The sequence below is a fragment of the Cynoglossus semilaevis genome, unplaced genomic scaffold (assembly GCF_000523025.1).
Source record: "Cynoglossus semilaevis isolate Cse_v1.0 unplaced genomic scaffold, Cse_v1.0 scaffold1033, whole genome shotgun sequence".
In the NCBI taxonomy this organism is placed as follows: Eukaryota; Metazoa; Chordata; class Actinopteri; order Pleuronectiformes; family Cynoglossidae; genus Cynoglossus; species Cynoglossus semilaevis.
The window spans coordinates 664,806-680,986 of NW_007585109.1; the positions used below are offsets into that span (position 1 = coordinate 664,806).

Genomic DNA, 16,181 nt, shown 5'->3' on the forward strand with positions numbered 1-16,181 from the left:
GCTCCAAAAATGTGATATCCAGACAGAGCTACAGGCAAGACGGAACAAGAATAACCTAGTGAGACAGTTTGATGTCAGATCTGAATTATTAGTTTATGAAATGTAAGAATCTGGACAGTCAGGTGTTGAGTTACATGCTATTTTAGCCCTAAATAAAAAAAAACATCCATGGTAGTAAAACTATTATTAGTTAATAGTGAGGCTGATGTTTACACAAATAGATTTGATTGACAGACGGCTGGACTGCAACAAAATTAGTAGAAAACGAATTAACTATACAATTACACGGTGGAAGTAAATGGTTGTAGTGATAGAAATATATTGAAAAAAAAACATCATTATAAAACTATGCATTAATTAAACAACTGTCCAGATTGAGCTGCATGTTTGTCTTGTACCTTTAACCTGCAGGTGCACTGGAGTTTATTTGTGTTTATACTTGATTACATGTGTGGGTGTACGTGTGTGTGTGTGTGTGTGTACACAGTGGGAGGAGTTGCCTTCAGGGTTTAGCATTTAAGACAGACGCAGACTCATGACCTCTCCCTTTCCCCACATCCTCGGGCTGTTTAGCATTTGGCTACATCAGCAGGTTGTTAGCGTTCACTAACTGGTTCTTCCACACTCAGGTGGGATGTTTACCCAGAGAGAAGAAGCTGGCACTGAAACATGAGCAGTTAACTAAGTCAGGGCAACACCACTGCTCCATAACCAGCAGAGTTTGATTCACCAGACCTGATCTATGATGCCAGTGCAATTAATCAGGCCTTTACGACCGTTTCCCTCAGTATTTTGACCCTCTACCTTCTCAAAATACCCCCCCCCCCCCCCCCCCCCTTTAAAGACAAACCTCCATATTCATTGGTAATTACTGTAGCTTGTTACTGTAGCTTGTTTGTGGTTTAAGGTTTAAGGTTTAAATGCAGTTGAATCTCCTCTGTTTGCCTTTTGGATTCTTTCACCCAGTGAGAGAAAAGTCCTCATTCTCCCCCACCTCCATAGCTTTAGGGTACATTTCCCCCTTTCCTCCCCCTTCCCCGCCTCATTCCCTTCCTTTCTACCCCCGCTCTCTTTCCTAACATTCCTCCTCCTCCTCTTCCTCCCCCACCTCCACCTTTCACTGACAGACCCAACCTCCAGCGAGGAGGTATAAGCATGTGGAACTGACAGAGAGACACTACACCAACACTGAGCTCCGTCACAGCAACACACACACACTCAAATTTAAATGCCTTATGGACGCAGGTCAAGTTTACTGATATTATAAATTCTGACATCACCATGGTCCAATAAGCTCACGCCTGGTGAAATTATCCACATCGCTGCGGACGTCGCTCACAGGTCCAGGTGTGAAAACAGGCACTTGAGTGGAAACTGAAAACCAGTGTTGGGGATTCAAGGATCAACCTGCTGCAGACTCATTTATTTTTGCCTTTGGACTTTCTGTGTCAATGTTTCAGGCAGAGAGGTATGTTTCCTGGAGCATTTCTTTTCCACTTCTTCGGTTCCGTGTTCTGATTGCACATATTTGACTTTCAGCTTTCTTCTTCTTTTGCATTAAACAGAAATCTGAAGAGCTGTTCAGTTTACGCTCATAAACTTGTCTTGTTTAGACACGTTTCCACTGCTGTGACAGGTAACAGGTTAACAGATGTGGAGGGGAAACAGAGGCTCAGTTACTGATTTGTGTGATGTGTGTCCTGACCATCTCTACACTGACTTCTCAGTGAAGATGGATGCTTCATCATTAGTGATATCCACCTCCTCCTCAGAGTCAGTGTGTCACAGATTCCCTTCATGTTCTTTGTGTGTTTTGTTGTCTGGAAAATATGCTACACAACAAGTCTGGAATGTTTGCTAAGAATAGCATGAAGTTAAAGTAGGTCTAAATGTAACCGTGCTGCATCTGGTTTTGTGCTCCTCACTGGGTGTAAAGAAAACATGCAACATTTCCATGTTTAGATTGGACTGTTGGGAAAGATGCTGCTACCAGAACGGCTACCAGATGATCTGAGTCAGTAATCACCTCATTCAGCTGAGGGTGAAAAACAAAAAAACAGTATTTATAGTGTGAAAAGTTATTGCTTTTGTTTCTTTTCTTTTTTTACTGAACTCTGTGAGAATTAATTCTGCAGTAAATATAATTCATAACACAGATCTGAAATTGTTTTTTTTTTTTTTGCCATTGGCAAGGAATAAAAATCAAATCATAGTGCAAACTGAAAGATCAGTGATTTAACTCCAAAACTGCCGGTGTGTCTGACTGTTAATGAAGTTTGACTGACTGAAACATAACACAGCTCTGTCTACAGAAAACACTGTTTATTTACTGTATGGCTCTGTCATGGCGGTGTGACTGTGAAGGTCCTCGTGGACAGGAAACTGATTTTCTGAGATCAACACAGGCAGAACGTGTTTGACGGTTGAGACGCAGGCTGTGCTCATGTACCGACTCTGTACTGTTACTGTATCTGCAAAGAGAAAAAAACACGTTTCAGGGTCAGAGTTAAATCAACAGTGCAGTCATTCATCTTGAATGAATGGGTAAAAAAAAAAATCAAATTAGCATTTAATTTCAAATTACGCCCGAGCTAAAAAAGTCAATATTTAGTTCCATCAAGGAATTTCCTCCTGCGTAAATATTTGAGGAATTAGTTTGGGTTGTTTTAGTTTGAGTGGAAAATGTTTGTTCTAGTGCAGAGGGCCTCAGCATCACTTGCAAACAGTAAGGTTTTTTTCTCCGACCCAGACATCCAATAAATCATGTTCATTCCATCTTTTTACTTCAGCGGATACAGACTGAGGGACCCATGTAGAATAAACATAGATTTTGAATCTGATTTTAAAGCTTCTCTGGAGGACCCTGTCCCAGACTGGACTATAGTTGGTGATGAATGACAGTATCGGCCCCTGTCAGAGGAAGAATAGACTCATGGTTTGTCTGCTGGGCTGCCACCCTTCTCAAAGACTGCTGTTGTTTACCAGTGGCCACATGAGAGAAATGTGTCTTCAGTTAGGTATTTTGCTGTCTTCACTGTTTGTGTGGCTGCTTTTCGCCAGACTTTTTGGCGTGATTGATGATAATTTTTTTGCCCCGGCCGGAAGACTAGATGGATGTGGGTTTTTTCCTCTGCTCTGTGAAACAAAAGCAGCTTTTAAAAAGAGAACAGAGACTTTAGTCTGATCCAAACTGGACCAACTTAAAATCATCCTTGCCTAACTTTACTTACATTTCATCATCCATTTATTTTATACTTATGTTTTTTTGTTTGCAGATACATGACGGATGGCAGTCTGGGTCTGTACACCCGGCGTCTGAATCGCCTCCCTGACGGCATGACTGCTGTGAAAGAGACACTTCATCGAAACGCATCAGCTGTTCAGGGTGACGCTGACAGGTGAGTCTTTAAACTCTGGTCACCTATGACCTCTCCTCTGTCTACTATGGTTGACCATGTATAAAAAAATGATTCAATCTTATCATTCTGAAATATGTTTTATCAAGTTCACATTTGTTACTCTGATGATAATGAAGTAAATATGTAAAGAATGAGGACTTTAAAGGCTGTCTGAAGGGTTAGGACTGATTGTCTTTGGGTTGTGGCCCAGTTTCTAATGTAGGAATAAATGATTTCAAGAATACACCATGATAACATGCTTATGCTGCAAATACAGTTCCAAATATTTCTACAGTTTGGCAACAGCTTATTATCTCACTCTATATGTTTCTTTTAAATGAACCCAAGTTCAGTTCACTGACGATGGAGAGAAGCAGGTTTTGACCTGTTGTGAAAGACACCCTCCAGAAATAATCTGATAGAAGAGTTGAACTGAGGATAAATTGAAAAAAAAAACACTTAAATCTAATAAAAATAATCTAATATACAAAAAAAGTTCAGTTTGTCTTAAAACTTCTACACTTAGCTTTGTAAATAATATAAATACTTTTCAAGGTGCAGCCCAAAAGCTGCCTTACCAGAAAGTGTGCTGCATTATTTATCAACCTGGACCACTTCTGGGTCACGACCCACCTTTTAGATATTCTGTACTATGCCTTTAACTATCAACTGCTTTTTTTCCAACACAAGTTTAAACACACAACTTGGAGACAGAACTGTACTCGTGTCTTTTCTGCACTGTTGACTCACTGTGTTTGTTCGTTTGTGGCACGGCTGGTTGCACATACAGTGAGAGAATGACTTGTCCTTGGTTTACTCCAGTGAGAAGTGAAGGTATGTCACATGACCGGCTGGTGTTGAAACAGTGATTATTCTTCAGGATTCCTTGGATGTGGCTGTAAAATAATGAGAAGTGGTGAATTGTAACTTGGAGTGAACAAACCAAACATTCACTATTCAGTCAGTGATCGCAGTCTCAGGTAGTCACACTGCACCTGTGGAAATAAACATTTAAAAATGGGGCGTAGTCATTGGTGGTGATATTTTGGCCAAAACATTGGTGATTAAATGTGCGTGACATTTTTCAAAGGCATCAGTGAGACTTTGATGGGAGGCTGCAGACTTTGTTTAGAGAGAGATTAAAATATATTTACATTTACCTGTTGGTGATAAACTGGTAAAGATTTGTTAAACACTGACATTTGACCAAAGTTTTTTAACTCACGTCCTCTGTGGACAGACATGCTGGAGGAGTTTGAAGTGCCTCGAGCAGCTTTTTTTCTCCTAAATCCCCAGGTGTAGCTAATTTCCTGCCTTTCAGACTTTTGACCTTCGCCCTCAAGCTGGCTTTGACACTGCACACACACACTATCACACATGCACCAATCAAAAAAACCTCTCTGATCCTCCGATGGGTCTTAACCCAAACTGTCTTTCTCCTCTGCTTTCATCTTTTTACCCTCCTGCTCTTTTATTTTTCACCTCGATCTTGTTTTAATTACAGAGAGCAGAAACTGAGAGTTAACTTGAAGTAAATCAAATGATAAAACTTGGGGGATTTCTCCTTTTGTTTTTGACTTTGTTCCTCTCTCGGGTCTCATGGCAGCACCAGACAGGGCATAATTCAACAGGAAGGTTCCATTTCATCTTTAATGATCCTCACTCAGCTCTGTTATCGCTTTAGTGAGATAAGAGGAAAGGCCAAGGATGAGGGTTTTTTAAAAGGAAGGAGAGAAGAGTCGACCTCTTTCCTCTGAACTGCAGCTAACCTGAGAATATCTGGTAAACGGTGGTGCTGATACTGCCTTAAAGCTGGGAAGTATTTTAGTAGCTCCCACAGATGGAGTAGAGGAGGTTAAACACCTCTACTTCAGCCTTGTACGTCTTTGGCTTCACTAATGTCAGTGCAGTTTCAAGGCTGTGTGTATTTGTCCACTGGGTGTGCATCTCATATATAAACCTGCTGGAGTTTAAATGCTTTTTTATGTGCTCTTGTTTGAGACGCAGCCTGTAAAGAAGTGGGTGGAGGAGGGAAAAGTGTTGGATGTCACTGTTGCAATGGGGCAAAACTCACCGTGACCCCTGACAGAAGAGGTCACGGTTTCAAAAAGTTGGTCTCTGTCCAACAGCCTTTTAGTTTTCCAGCTTAAACCTTTCTGATCAGGTCAACACTGGACCAATCAGAGGTGGAAAAGAGAAAGAAAAAAAAAGTGGAGCAGTTAATCCACATAAGGAAGAGAAACTTATTTTAGTTAGAAGAACAAGATTTGATGAAAGACGTTTAAAAAAATCCAACTGCCATGTTTTGTACAAGCAAGTCAGTGCATTTATGTAAAATAATCACAAGTGTGGGCTGAGTCAAATGAGAGAGCCAGAAAAAGTGAGAAAAACCTCATCACTCTCTTCCTCTCTCACTCCCCCACTCTCCCTCTTTCTCACTGAGAGAGTGTGTGAATGTTAGCACCAGCAACACGCTCTCCCCTATCATTTATCTCTGCGGCAGCAGCGAGAGGAAGCAATCTATAATGGTACGACCTGTGATTTGAATTCCCTTTGTTACGGCGCACAAAGAGAAGGTCTTTGTGGTACGAGCCGCTGTAGCTGTGGGTGTCAGAGAAACCCCAGCCCCTCCCTAATCCTGCCAAGGCGTCGGAGATATCGTTTTTCTTTTCCTAAATGAGAAGTTGACCCTGGAGAGGAGAAGAGAGGAGATCAGCACACAAATCAGTCAAGGTTTCAGTGATGAGCAGTGATGCCCGTACATGGCATTAAAATGAATGTAAATGGATTTAAAGAGGTCGCGGTGAGGTCAGTGTTTCCTGACCCTTTTATAGGCTAAAGCACATGTTTTTGTACATTAGAATAAATCTCATGGCACACCACCAAACAAAAACCTTAGTTCGTTTTATTTTAAATTTAATAACTCTGAAACGCTGACCTGTTTACTTGAAAACAATAGTGATATATTTGCAGGAATTAAAGAGAGACACACAAGATAATCTTCTTAAACAGCTTTGCGATGACAACACGTGTGGGAATCACTGAACGATGTCTCTCTCTCTCTCTCTCTCTCTCTCTCTCTCTCTCTCTCTCTTTCACACACACCATAATATAATGCCCGAAGCATCTTTCTGCTACGTATTTCTTGCACTTGGGCAGGATCTTTGTTTGCCCCGGGGAAGTAAGAGAAATACTCCCTCCTTCATCAACAGGACTCAGCTACCAACAACACCTGGCACTCCACCTGTCTCACTGTCTCGCCCTCCACCCATCTGTCCAATCTCGCCTCAACCTGCTCCCCTGCATTAGCACCGTCAGTGCAGTGTTCCTCAGTTCCTCAGTGTGTCTCTACCTTCTGTTAGCCTTGAATGTTAATATCCATTAAAGCCATGAATATTAGGTGTGGAACAAGGTTAACTCAGTACTTCAGTATTCACATCAAGGCCTAGTCATTTTCAGTTGGAAAACTAATGTTAGCATAGCAACAACTAAATGTTAATTCAGCTATTAAACTACTTGCAAGGGTCTGGGGTCCCCCCCCCCCCCTCCCCGACCCCCTGTCCTGCTTGGAGACGACCTTAACTTCTCAGTGCTGACCACAGCTTCTGCTCAGCTCCGGTCAAGGTCTGTGAATATCAGAAGTGTCTGGTTAATGATGTCAGGAGGGCATGGTTGGGTTAGTGTAGGTTTACCAGGAACTCTGGCACCAGTGGTTATCTCAGGTTGGTCTCTTACTTTCCATCATGTCAAAACTGTTGTACATCTTCTATACAGTTAACGGAAGGTGAATGACCTCAGTGACCTGACAGGCCATAAAAGCCCGACAGCTTGCTGCCAGATTTCTGCACCTTTTGAAAAGGACATAAATAATTTTATGAGTAGATTGAGCAACACATTTGCTGAGGAGATTAAAAAAAACAGGTGAATTGTTTTTTTTTTTTTTTCTGTTCTTCTGCTTTTCCTCCATATTTTCTGCACACACCTACACAAATACACACACGCAGTTTAGTCACACATTTGTGTGTGTGTGTTTTAATGTAGCCGTATTGACAAGTTTTTTCGGAGCACTCTGACCCCGGTCTGTTGATGCTCCTTGAGGCGTTTTTCTGTTTCATTTAATGGTGCTCCCACACACCCACGTCGTGCAGCTGCTGCAGGCTGCTCTCCAGCTTTTATTGCAAAAAAAGCTTTTTTTATTTAAATATACATGCTCTAAGATTTACAGTTTCATTTTTGTCATTGACTTTTTTGTGTGTTTTTTTTTCTGTAAACATTGGGTCATACAGTCATTTTTTTTATCTTCGGTATTGGAAAGGCCTAGCTGTTCATTTCTGCCTGTTTTTAAATCAATGACCACAGTTTGTGCTTGATCCTGAGATCTTTAATGTGCTTGCACATTCTGGACTAATAATTAAAATATTATTTTGTGTTACAGTATTTTATAGAACACTGTGTATAAGCTGCACCTGCTGGCATCTTAATACCTCTGAATTGGGTTCTCTATGAATGCTCTCAAGTGCTTTAATGTAAATAACACCAGATATCATTTATAAATTGCCAGGATTGTACTCTCTTCAAAAATAAATATTTATTTTGAAGAAAGTTGAATATTATAACTGAGGAAAGTACAGTATTATTAAGCAGTGATAGTCTCAATATCTTTTTACACAGTCATATATTTATTTTTACTGTGTACCACACACAGGGGTTTAACGTTGCAACATGAATCTGTACTCTGATTTATGTGAAAAGTAAAAGGAAGAACTAGCAGGGGAAATGAATAAGAGGTTTACAAAATAGAGAAATTACAGAGACTCGGAAATCAGTGAGCCCTGAGGGAAAACGATGTCTGGGTTGCCATGGATACCGTATCAGCAGACCATTTTCTCACTCCCTGTTGGTCTTAAAAAACCATGCACACAGCCCACACACACTCAGTGTAAGGGTGGGTCTTTAACCAGGTAGGAAATGTTTTTCTCCGTATTTTGAAGAACTAAAGCCCCAGAATCCTCTTTACCTCTGTTGTGATCCAGGAAGTTACAGTTCTGCCTGGGTGTTTTTTGTATTTGTTTTTCATATGAAAGTAACAACACTTTGATCCAGCACATCGATTTTAGTCTAGACGTAGTATAGACTGCAGAGTAGATGGATGGAGTAGAGCTCTCAAAGCCCAGGAGTGTCGTCTGCAGTTTGTAATTTATGATGTACGGGGTAAGTTTTAATCCTCTATATTTTCTCTCCCTGACATTTTTACTGTGGTTGTTGGGGGCACTGGTGGTAAGTCAGCAGGTTCGTGCAGGTTGCAGCTCTGAAAAGTAACTGGATAATGTAATTATCAATGAGAACATGTGAGCCTCGGGAGGGGTTCAGGGACTGGAGTCTGCCTGACACACCTTTCCTCAAACAGACGCTGACTGCTGAGAGTTTGTCGCTGAAGTCCTAACAGGTTTTTTATCTGCAAGAACACTTTGTTATTTTAGAGTTTTCAACCCTTTTGCCTTTTTTCTTTTCCCATGGTCCCATTTGACAGACAGGTGTAAAGGACTTATTTTCCTTCTAGCACTGAGGTGACAATATGTTGGCTTGTATTCTCTGTGTGTTTAGCAGCCTGTCAACACACACCTGTGGAATTCTGTACCTAATTTCTCAGTAGTTATTTATTTTTGGACATTTTGCCACTGATCTGTTGCCTCTGCTGCACAATTGTGTCCCATGTTAAGTATTATGCGTCTGTTTTCATCACCGATGCAGGACACTTGTCTAGGGAAATGTGTTTACATGTCAAACACAAAAAGAGCCACAGAAAAGAACCACGTTCTTTGATAAATAACCCGAGTGCAGATAGCAGGTTTTTTTCCCATGGTAGAAGACAATGGGACCAGACACAAGGGACTTAGAGAGAGGAAGAGACAAACAGTGAAGAGGGAGCGAGAGGGAAACATTCCTGAACATGTTGTCCAGTGGAGTTCAGTCATTTCTTGTCACTGCAGGGACAGCTGTGTCATTTTCATACCACATGAGTCCTGGACTCACGCCCGGAATGTGATGGATTCTGTCCTACAGGCCACTTGGTTTGTTTGTTTTTATTTCTTTGAGAGATCTAGGTTAAAAAAAGTATTTTTTTTACTTCCTGTTGTTTTATCATTCCAAAGAAAGTTGTTGTGGTAGAAAAATGTGTGAAAACGTGATCGGCTGGTGATATGACACTGCAGATTCCATTTGGAATTTGGAATTAAAAGTTCTATCACTTTTACAATAGTTGTTCTTAACTCAAGCAAACCATATTTAACCATAACCATAACGAAGAGGATGTACAGTATTTCTGCCCTGAGGAGTGTTGGCTACATATTCTCTTCAGCCGTCTGTCTGGCTCACATGGACAAAGGCCGATGAGTGGGGTTATACGATCCAGACTCTGGTGAAGACCAGTAGTTGCCCCCTGAAACAGGAAATCCCCTTACTTCAGCTTCACAGCTCTGTTATGGTCCACTGTCTGTGTGTATTTTTCTGCGGGATGGAGGCTTTGTAGCCATCAGAGTCGGACGTGGTTTTTCAGGAGGGGTAGATACAGTTTTCCAGGGCTAAACCCAAAGAGCACCGGACCACAGTCCTAAGTATCCCCGGGGATGCGCACAAGCAAAGTTAAACAAACACAACCACAGTTTCTTTCTCAGGACACCGCCAAATGCTCCTATTGGCTGACCTGCTACAGGCATCCAGTTTTTTGGGTCATCTTGCATCTGAATTTCTCTTCATGGAAACTTCCAGAGGGGTCTGGCCTCTGTTCTTGACCCCGTTGGGAAAATGCAAAGCTCCATAGAGTGACCCAGTGTGAGGAGAGCTTTCTCTTTGGAATGTTTTGTTTTTCCTTTCTTGTCCTCGTCACAGATTTCAGCCATATCTGATCTTTGAGAGTCGATCCAAAGCTTTCCTTGTGGTGTAATCATGTGAGATCTTAATGAGCCTGTGATTGGAGTGGACCTGCCCTTAAAGAAGGGAGCCAAGTGTTTCACCTTTGTTCTTCAAAGTAATCATCATCATGATGCCAGCTTCGTCATCCTACAGTTGGCACCACTTCCTCTCGGGGGCAGCCTGTGGTTAATGCTGCCGTCTCCTGTGATTGGCCATGAAGGGTTGTGTGGTTGTTAACTGGAGGGTAGCGTTGCCAGCAGGAGGCTGTGGGCTGGGTCACGCCGCTTGGCCTGATCTGTAATTAGCACTGGCTTGTCAGTTAGTCAGGGTGGATCTGTCTGGGAAACTCGAGTCTTGCACACAGACACACATTATACCAAACCAGGGATGGGAAACACGCACATACAGTAGGCAGCAGTGGAGGATTGTCCTCGAGTTTGTCTGTGATCATGTGGCTTTGACTTGTGTCGTCGTTTGATTCTTGTTGGGCTAAAGTGGCTTTTTTTAGGGCTCAGGGTGTGTTTGTGTGTGTTTAAGTGCGCTCCATAGTGGGAAGGCTGCAGCAGTGAAGTGGTTAACAGTCTCGGGGGAGGCTCATGTTACCAGCGCCAGGGCAGGTCCTTTACTCCTTTCACTCACCCCCCCCGCCCCCCCAGTAGCAGTGTGTGTCAGTCCAGAGAGGGATTCAACAGAGCCCGAGGGATGAAGCAGCAGTGCAACTGTGACAAAGGAGCTTGATCTGAGGAACAGGGTAGATGAGGAGGGGAGAGGGTGAGAGACACTGGCAGTAAAGAGAGAGCGACAGAGAGAGAGAGAGAGAGAATTGGTCAGACTGTGAAGTACTTGGCCACAGCAGCCTTGAATCATGAAGCTCTCGGTCCAGCTCAGCATTTTCTCCCAGCACTCTGGTTCCCACAGCAACCCGGGCACCCTGACCAGGTAGGCGTGGGCGTGTGTGTGTGTGTATTTGTGTGTGTTAATACATATGAATGTAATAGAAACGCCAACCTTTGAAATGATAACTTTCTGTGTGTGTGTTTGTGTGCGTGGGACTTTCCCCACGGCTGTACGGATGAGTTGAGTTGCTTGTGGCCACTTCCCTGCTTGTGTCCTGCACGGCTGCTTTCATCTGTGGAACTGTTTGTGTCTCTTCTCAGCTGCTGTTTGATTTACTTTGACGGCTCCGTCCACAAGGATGTTTCCACTCTCTGCCTGTTTGTCACAATCCTTGTGTTCGAGCTGGACAAACAGCAAATGCATCTTAGTGTAGGATTAAACTGTGACACACAGTTAATTACAAAGTTTCTGCAAAGTGTCAGGAACCAGACTTTATCAGTGGTTCAAAGTCAGGTCGCTGCACTGCCTTGCTTTTTGGCCTCGAATTTGATTTGACAGATGGTTGATGAAGAGTGCTGATGAAAAAGGGATGATTTTAATCTACCGGTAATTATAAAGGTGAACAATGTCAAGTAGTTTCAGCTCAGTATCTGAACTTAAAAAGGATTTGCTTAATTTTTTCTCTTTTAGCCACAATTTCTGCTTTTTAAATATTTCCGTTATTTGAAAAGTAAACGTACAAAACATTTAGATAGAACCCAATAAAGAACAGTGTCAGTTGTCTCTCCCTGTGTATGCATGTGTGTTCTGGTGCAGTGAACATCACCCACAGCCTCCCCTCTGCTCCATTCAAAGTAATGTTTGCCAACTGGCCAAGCTTCCTGTAGGGATTCAACAGAGCCCGAGGGATGAAGCAGCAGTGCAACTGTGACAAAGGAGCTTGATCTGAGGAACAGGGTAGATGAGGAGGGGAGAGGGTGAGAGACACTGGCAGTAAAGAGAGAGCGACAGAGAGAGAGAGAGAGAGAGAATTGGTCAGACTGTGAAGTACTTGGCCACAGCAGCCTTGAATCATGAAGCTCTCGGTCCAGCTCAGCATTTTCTCCCAGCACTCTGGTTCCCACAGCAACCCGGGCACCCTGACCAGGTAGGCGTGGGCGTGTGTGTGTGTGTATTTGTGTGTGTTAATACATATGAATGTAATAGAAACGCCAACCTTTGAAATGATAACTTTCTGTGTGTGTGTTTGTGTGCGTGGGACTTTCCCCACGGCTGTACGGATGAGTTGAGTTGCTTGTGGCCACTTCCCTGCTTGTGTCCTGCACGGCTGCTTTCATCTGTGGAACTGTTTGTGTCTCTTCTCAGCTGCTGTTTGATTTACTTTGACGGCTCCGTCCACAAGGATGTTTCCACTCTCTGCCTGTTTGTCACAATCCTTGTGTTCGAGCTGGACAAACAGCAAATGCATCTTAGTGTAGGATTAAACTGTGACACACAGTTAATTACAAAGTTTCTGCAAAGTGTCAGGAACCAGACTTTATCAGTGGTTCAAAGTCAGGTCGCTGCACTGCCTTGCTTTTTGGCCTCGAATTTGATTTGACAGATGGTTGATGAAGAGTGCTGATGAAAAAGGGATGATTTTAATCTACCGGTAATTATAAAGGTGAACAATGTCAAGTAGTTTCAGCTCAGTATCTGAACTTAAAAAGGATTTGCTTAATTTTTTCTCTTTTAGCCACAATTTCTGCTTTTTAAATATTTCCGTTATTTGAAAAGTAAACGTACAAAACATTTAGATAGAACCCAATAAAGAACAGTGTCAGTTGTCTCTCCCTGTGTATGCATGTGTGTTCTGGTGCAGTGAACATCACCCACAGCCTCCCCTCTGCTCCATTCAAAGTAATGTTTGCCAACTGGCCAAGCTTCCTGTCCCCCACAGACTCAAACACACACACACACACACACAGACACAGAGACAGAGACAGAGACACACACAGATTTTCCTAAATGTCCCCTACCCCATGGTGTTTGCTCTGTTCAGCTGGATCTGTTTGAACAACTCACAGACACACATGCGCGCCATGATGTCACCCCACCATCGGGCCTTTGTTCCTGTGACTGACAACCCATTCAACTGCTGTGTGTTTGTTTGTGCTTGTGTGCAAGTCCGTTAAGACAGATGGACAGAGGACGAAAATCACTGGGCAGTCAAAGATTCTGAATTCATGTTTTTGTTGATGGTTGGTGCGCTGACTTTTCATTTGACGTGGCTTTTGTTAATGTGCGGAAATGATGGTAATTATTATTAGTAAACAGAGGGAAAGTACTTCCTCTTTCTCCTCTGCAGGAGGTGCTGTAAATGCAGTTTCATTAGTGTGCTGGCACAGTGCTATTCAACAGCTCATACTTTATTCTGCAGGAACAAGTCAGTCATATATAGATGTTGAATGAAGACGAACACAATAAACAACTTTTCAGGGACAAAAAGTCTGGGTTGAGTTTTAGTATCACACTTGTCAGTTTGAAGATGACCTAAAAACCTGGCTGTCTTCTCCTCTGTGTACAGCTGGGATGACAGCAGCTCTGTGAGCAGTGGCATCAGTGACAACATTGACACGGATGACATCAACACCAGCTCCTCCATCTCCTCCTATGCTAACACGCCTGCAGCACAGCGCAAGGGTCTCAGCACGCAGGTATGACTTAACCACATTTCATGTTCACACCCACGTGAATGTTGTAATGTTTTTAGTGAGCAATTTACAGGTTAGAGCAGTGTTTTTCACTAAGGAGAGGGCTAGAAATCATTTCAAATTCAGCTTGTTTGTTGTATTTTAACAGAAAGAAAAAAACCTATTAAACCTTCGTTGTGTTTTTGATCACTGATTGTTGAAGGTGAGCTGTAGTGCCTAGAAAATATTGGAAACAAATGCTCACAAAGCTCACTTCATCATCACAGACAGTGGCCACAGATAAGATAATATTTCTTGTCTTTTTTTAACTCAGTCATGTCCCATTATGCGTCTGCATAAAGGAAAAGTGAGGCCATGTCTGGGTCGCACAGCTGTGAACCTGCAGACCTACAGCTGATGTTGACTCAGGCCTCAAATCATTAAAGGCTGATTAACAGCCACGTTACGGTTACCACACACACACAGATTCAAACACATACACACTCGATTGTAGCTGATGTGGAGCGAGTCATCACCTGACGTAAATCCATTACGACAACACGGGAAACGCTGCTGTAAAAGCAAAGCAGAAGACAAAGGAGCCTTATTCTCAGTACAGTAGCCGCGACCAGGCGCTGGTTAATAAAGTCTGTCTCATCCGTCCCCCGGTAATAACACACTTTGAATACAGTGCCGCATTTTTCTAGCGTTGCCCGGACGGCTTCAGAATCGACTTGAAAGCCGCCGTCATCCCTTTAAGAGCTGTAATTTACTGCGTTAAATTAAAGCTTTGCTGAAGTGGCCGTGAACAACAGAACCATCACCAAGTGCAACACTCAGTGAGTGTTTGTGGTTTCAACAAATGCATCTAAATTTCTGTTTTCTATTCCTTATGTCCTGTACACAGTCTAAAGGTTTAAGTGAAACAGCTGCAGGGGCCAATGAAGCACTTCCTATTGTTGCCTGACATTTGAAAAGCCAAAATATTTAAGTCTCAAATTCTGCCCTGGTAAAATGCTGTAACATGTGGAGATAAATAAAAGGACAGAAGCTGAGATGCCACCGTGATGTGGCCTGCAGGTCCAAACATCAAAGTTTCATTGTTCATCAAAGTAAAAAAAAAAGTTATCAGGAGTCAAGTTTTTACTGCTTTGATAAACATGTTATAAAAGTCCTTTAAAAAACCCTTATTAGACCCTATTATATTTTTCTTATATTGAAAACATGAAATTATTTATATATGTTTAGATTAATGGTTTTTTCCCTATATATAAGTTGCATAGGTAAAAACTCAGGATGAAACCAGGAGAACTCTCTCTGCAGAACAAACTGTTCAGGTGGCAGTGGAGTGGATTCCCTGGAATGATGGTTGTGGTCATAAAATGGAGTGGTTTTTAGCCTCTTGGCAATGTCTTACAAAAGTCGCTTTCTTCAGCAGTAATAAATCCGTCCCACTCTGTGTGTGTGTCCTCAGCCGGTAACAGATGCAGAGAAGCACTCGGCCTCCACTGTGCTGAACCAGGCCTGGTCAGGAGAGGAGGTGAAGAGGCCAGACTGTGGGTCAGACAGCGGGGTCAGGATGGAGCCAGGTTCCAAATGGAGTCGACGGAACCCTTCTGACATTTCTGATGAGTCTGACAAGGGCGGCTCAGGAAGGAAGACCCCCTCTGTGACTCACACAGGCTCCTGGAGGAGAGGCATGAGCGCCCAAGTGGGCGTGACATCACCAAGGACTAAAAGCACAAGTAGCACGGGCTCAACGGGCTCCATCAACATCAAGAACAACAATTCAGGTACAATTTGAATATTTACCGTTGGAATATTAAAGTAAAGAAGTAAATTATGTCTTATTCAGAAATCTGGTCTTCTGTGTGTCCTGCAGCTAAGACGGATGATGTCAAGGTGTCAGAAAAAGGATGTGTCTCTTCTCGTACGAATGGTCTTCACCACTCATCTTCAGAGGCGGGACGCAGCAGTGGTGAAGAGATGAAGAAACATTCCTCCTCCAACAGCCACACATGCACACCAAATCCCCTCACTCACACCGTCTCCGACTCACACGCTCCCATGCACACATTGGCCTCCAGGACCCCGACCAGCACCTTCGGCTTCAAAAAGCAGGGACCAGGGATGGTGACGCTGGTCACAGCCAGCGGTGCCACCATCACCAGTGGTTCAGCCACGCTGGGGAAGATTCCCAAATCAGGGGCACGTTCTTTGGCAGGAGGCCTCAAGGCTGGTGGACATGATGGAGTTTCAGTCCTTGGTCACCACGACGACAACTTCCTTCCTATGAGTGCTCGCTCCACGCTGCAGTACCGCAGCTTGCCCAGACCCAGCCGCTCAGGAGCTGCTGCCCGCA

The 16,181-nt window shown here is 43.1% G+C and overlaps 1 protein-coding gene across 1 annotated transcript in view; it reads left to right on the forward strand.

Moving 5' to 3' along the window:
• Positions 1–16,181, forward strand: part of nav2a (neuron navigator 2a) — a 75,694-nt gene that overhangs the window by 37,677 nt on the left and 21,836 nt on the right. The window contains exons 12-15 of the mRNA XM_025053530.1: positions 3,276–3,398; positions 13,714–13,843; positions 15,294–15,612; positions 15,702–16,173. Of these exons, the coding sequence (XP_024909298.1) occupies positions 3,276–3,398; positions 13,714–13,843; positions 15,294–15,612; positions 15,702–16,173 (1,044 nt within the window). The remainder of the gene's footprint in view (positions 1–3,275; positions 3,399–13,713; positions 13,844–15,293; positions 15,613–15,701; positions 16,174–16,181) is intronic.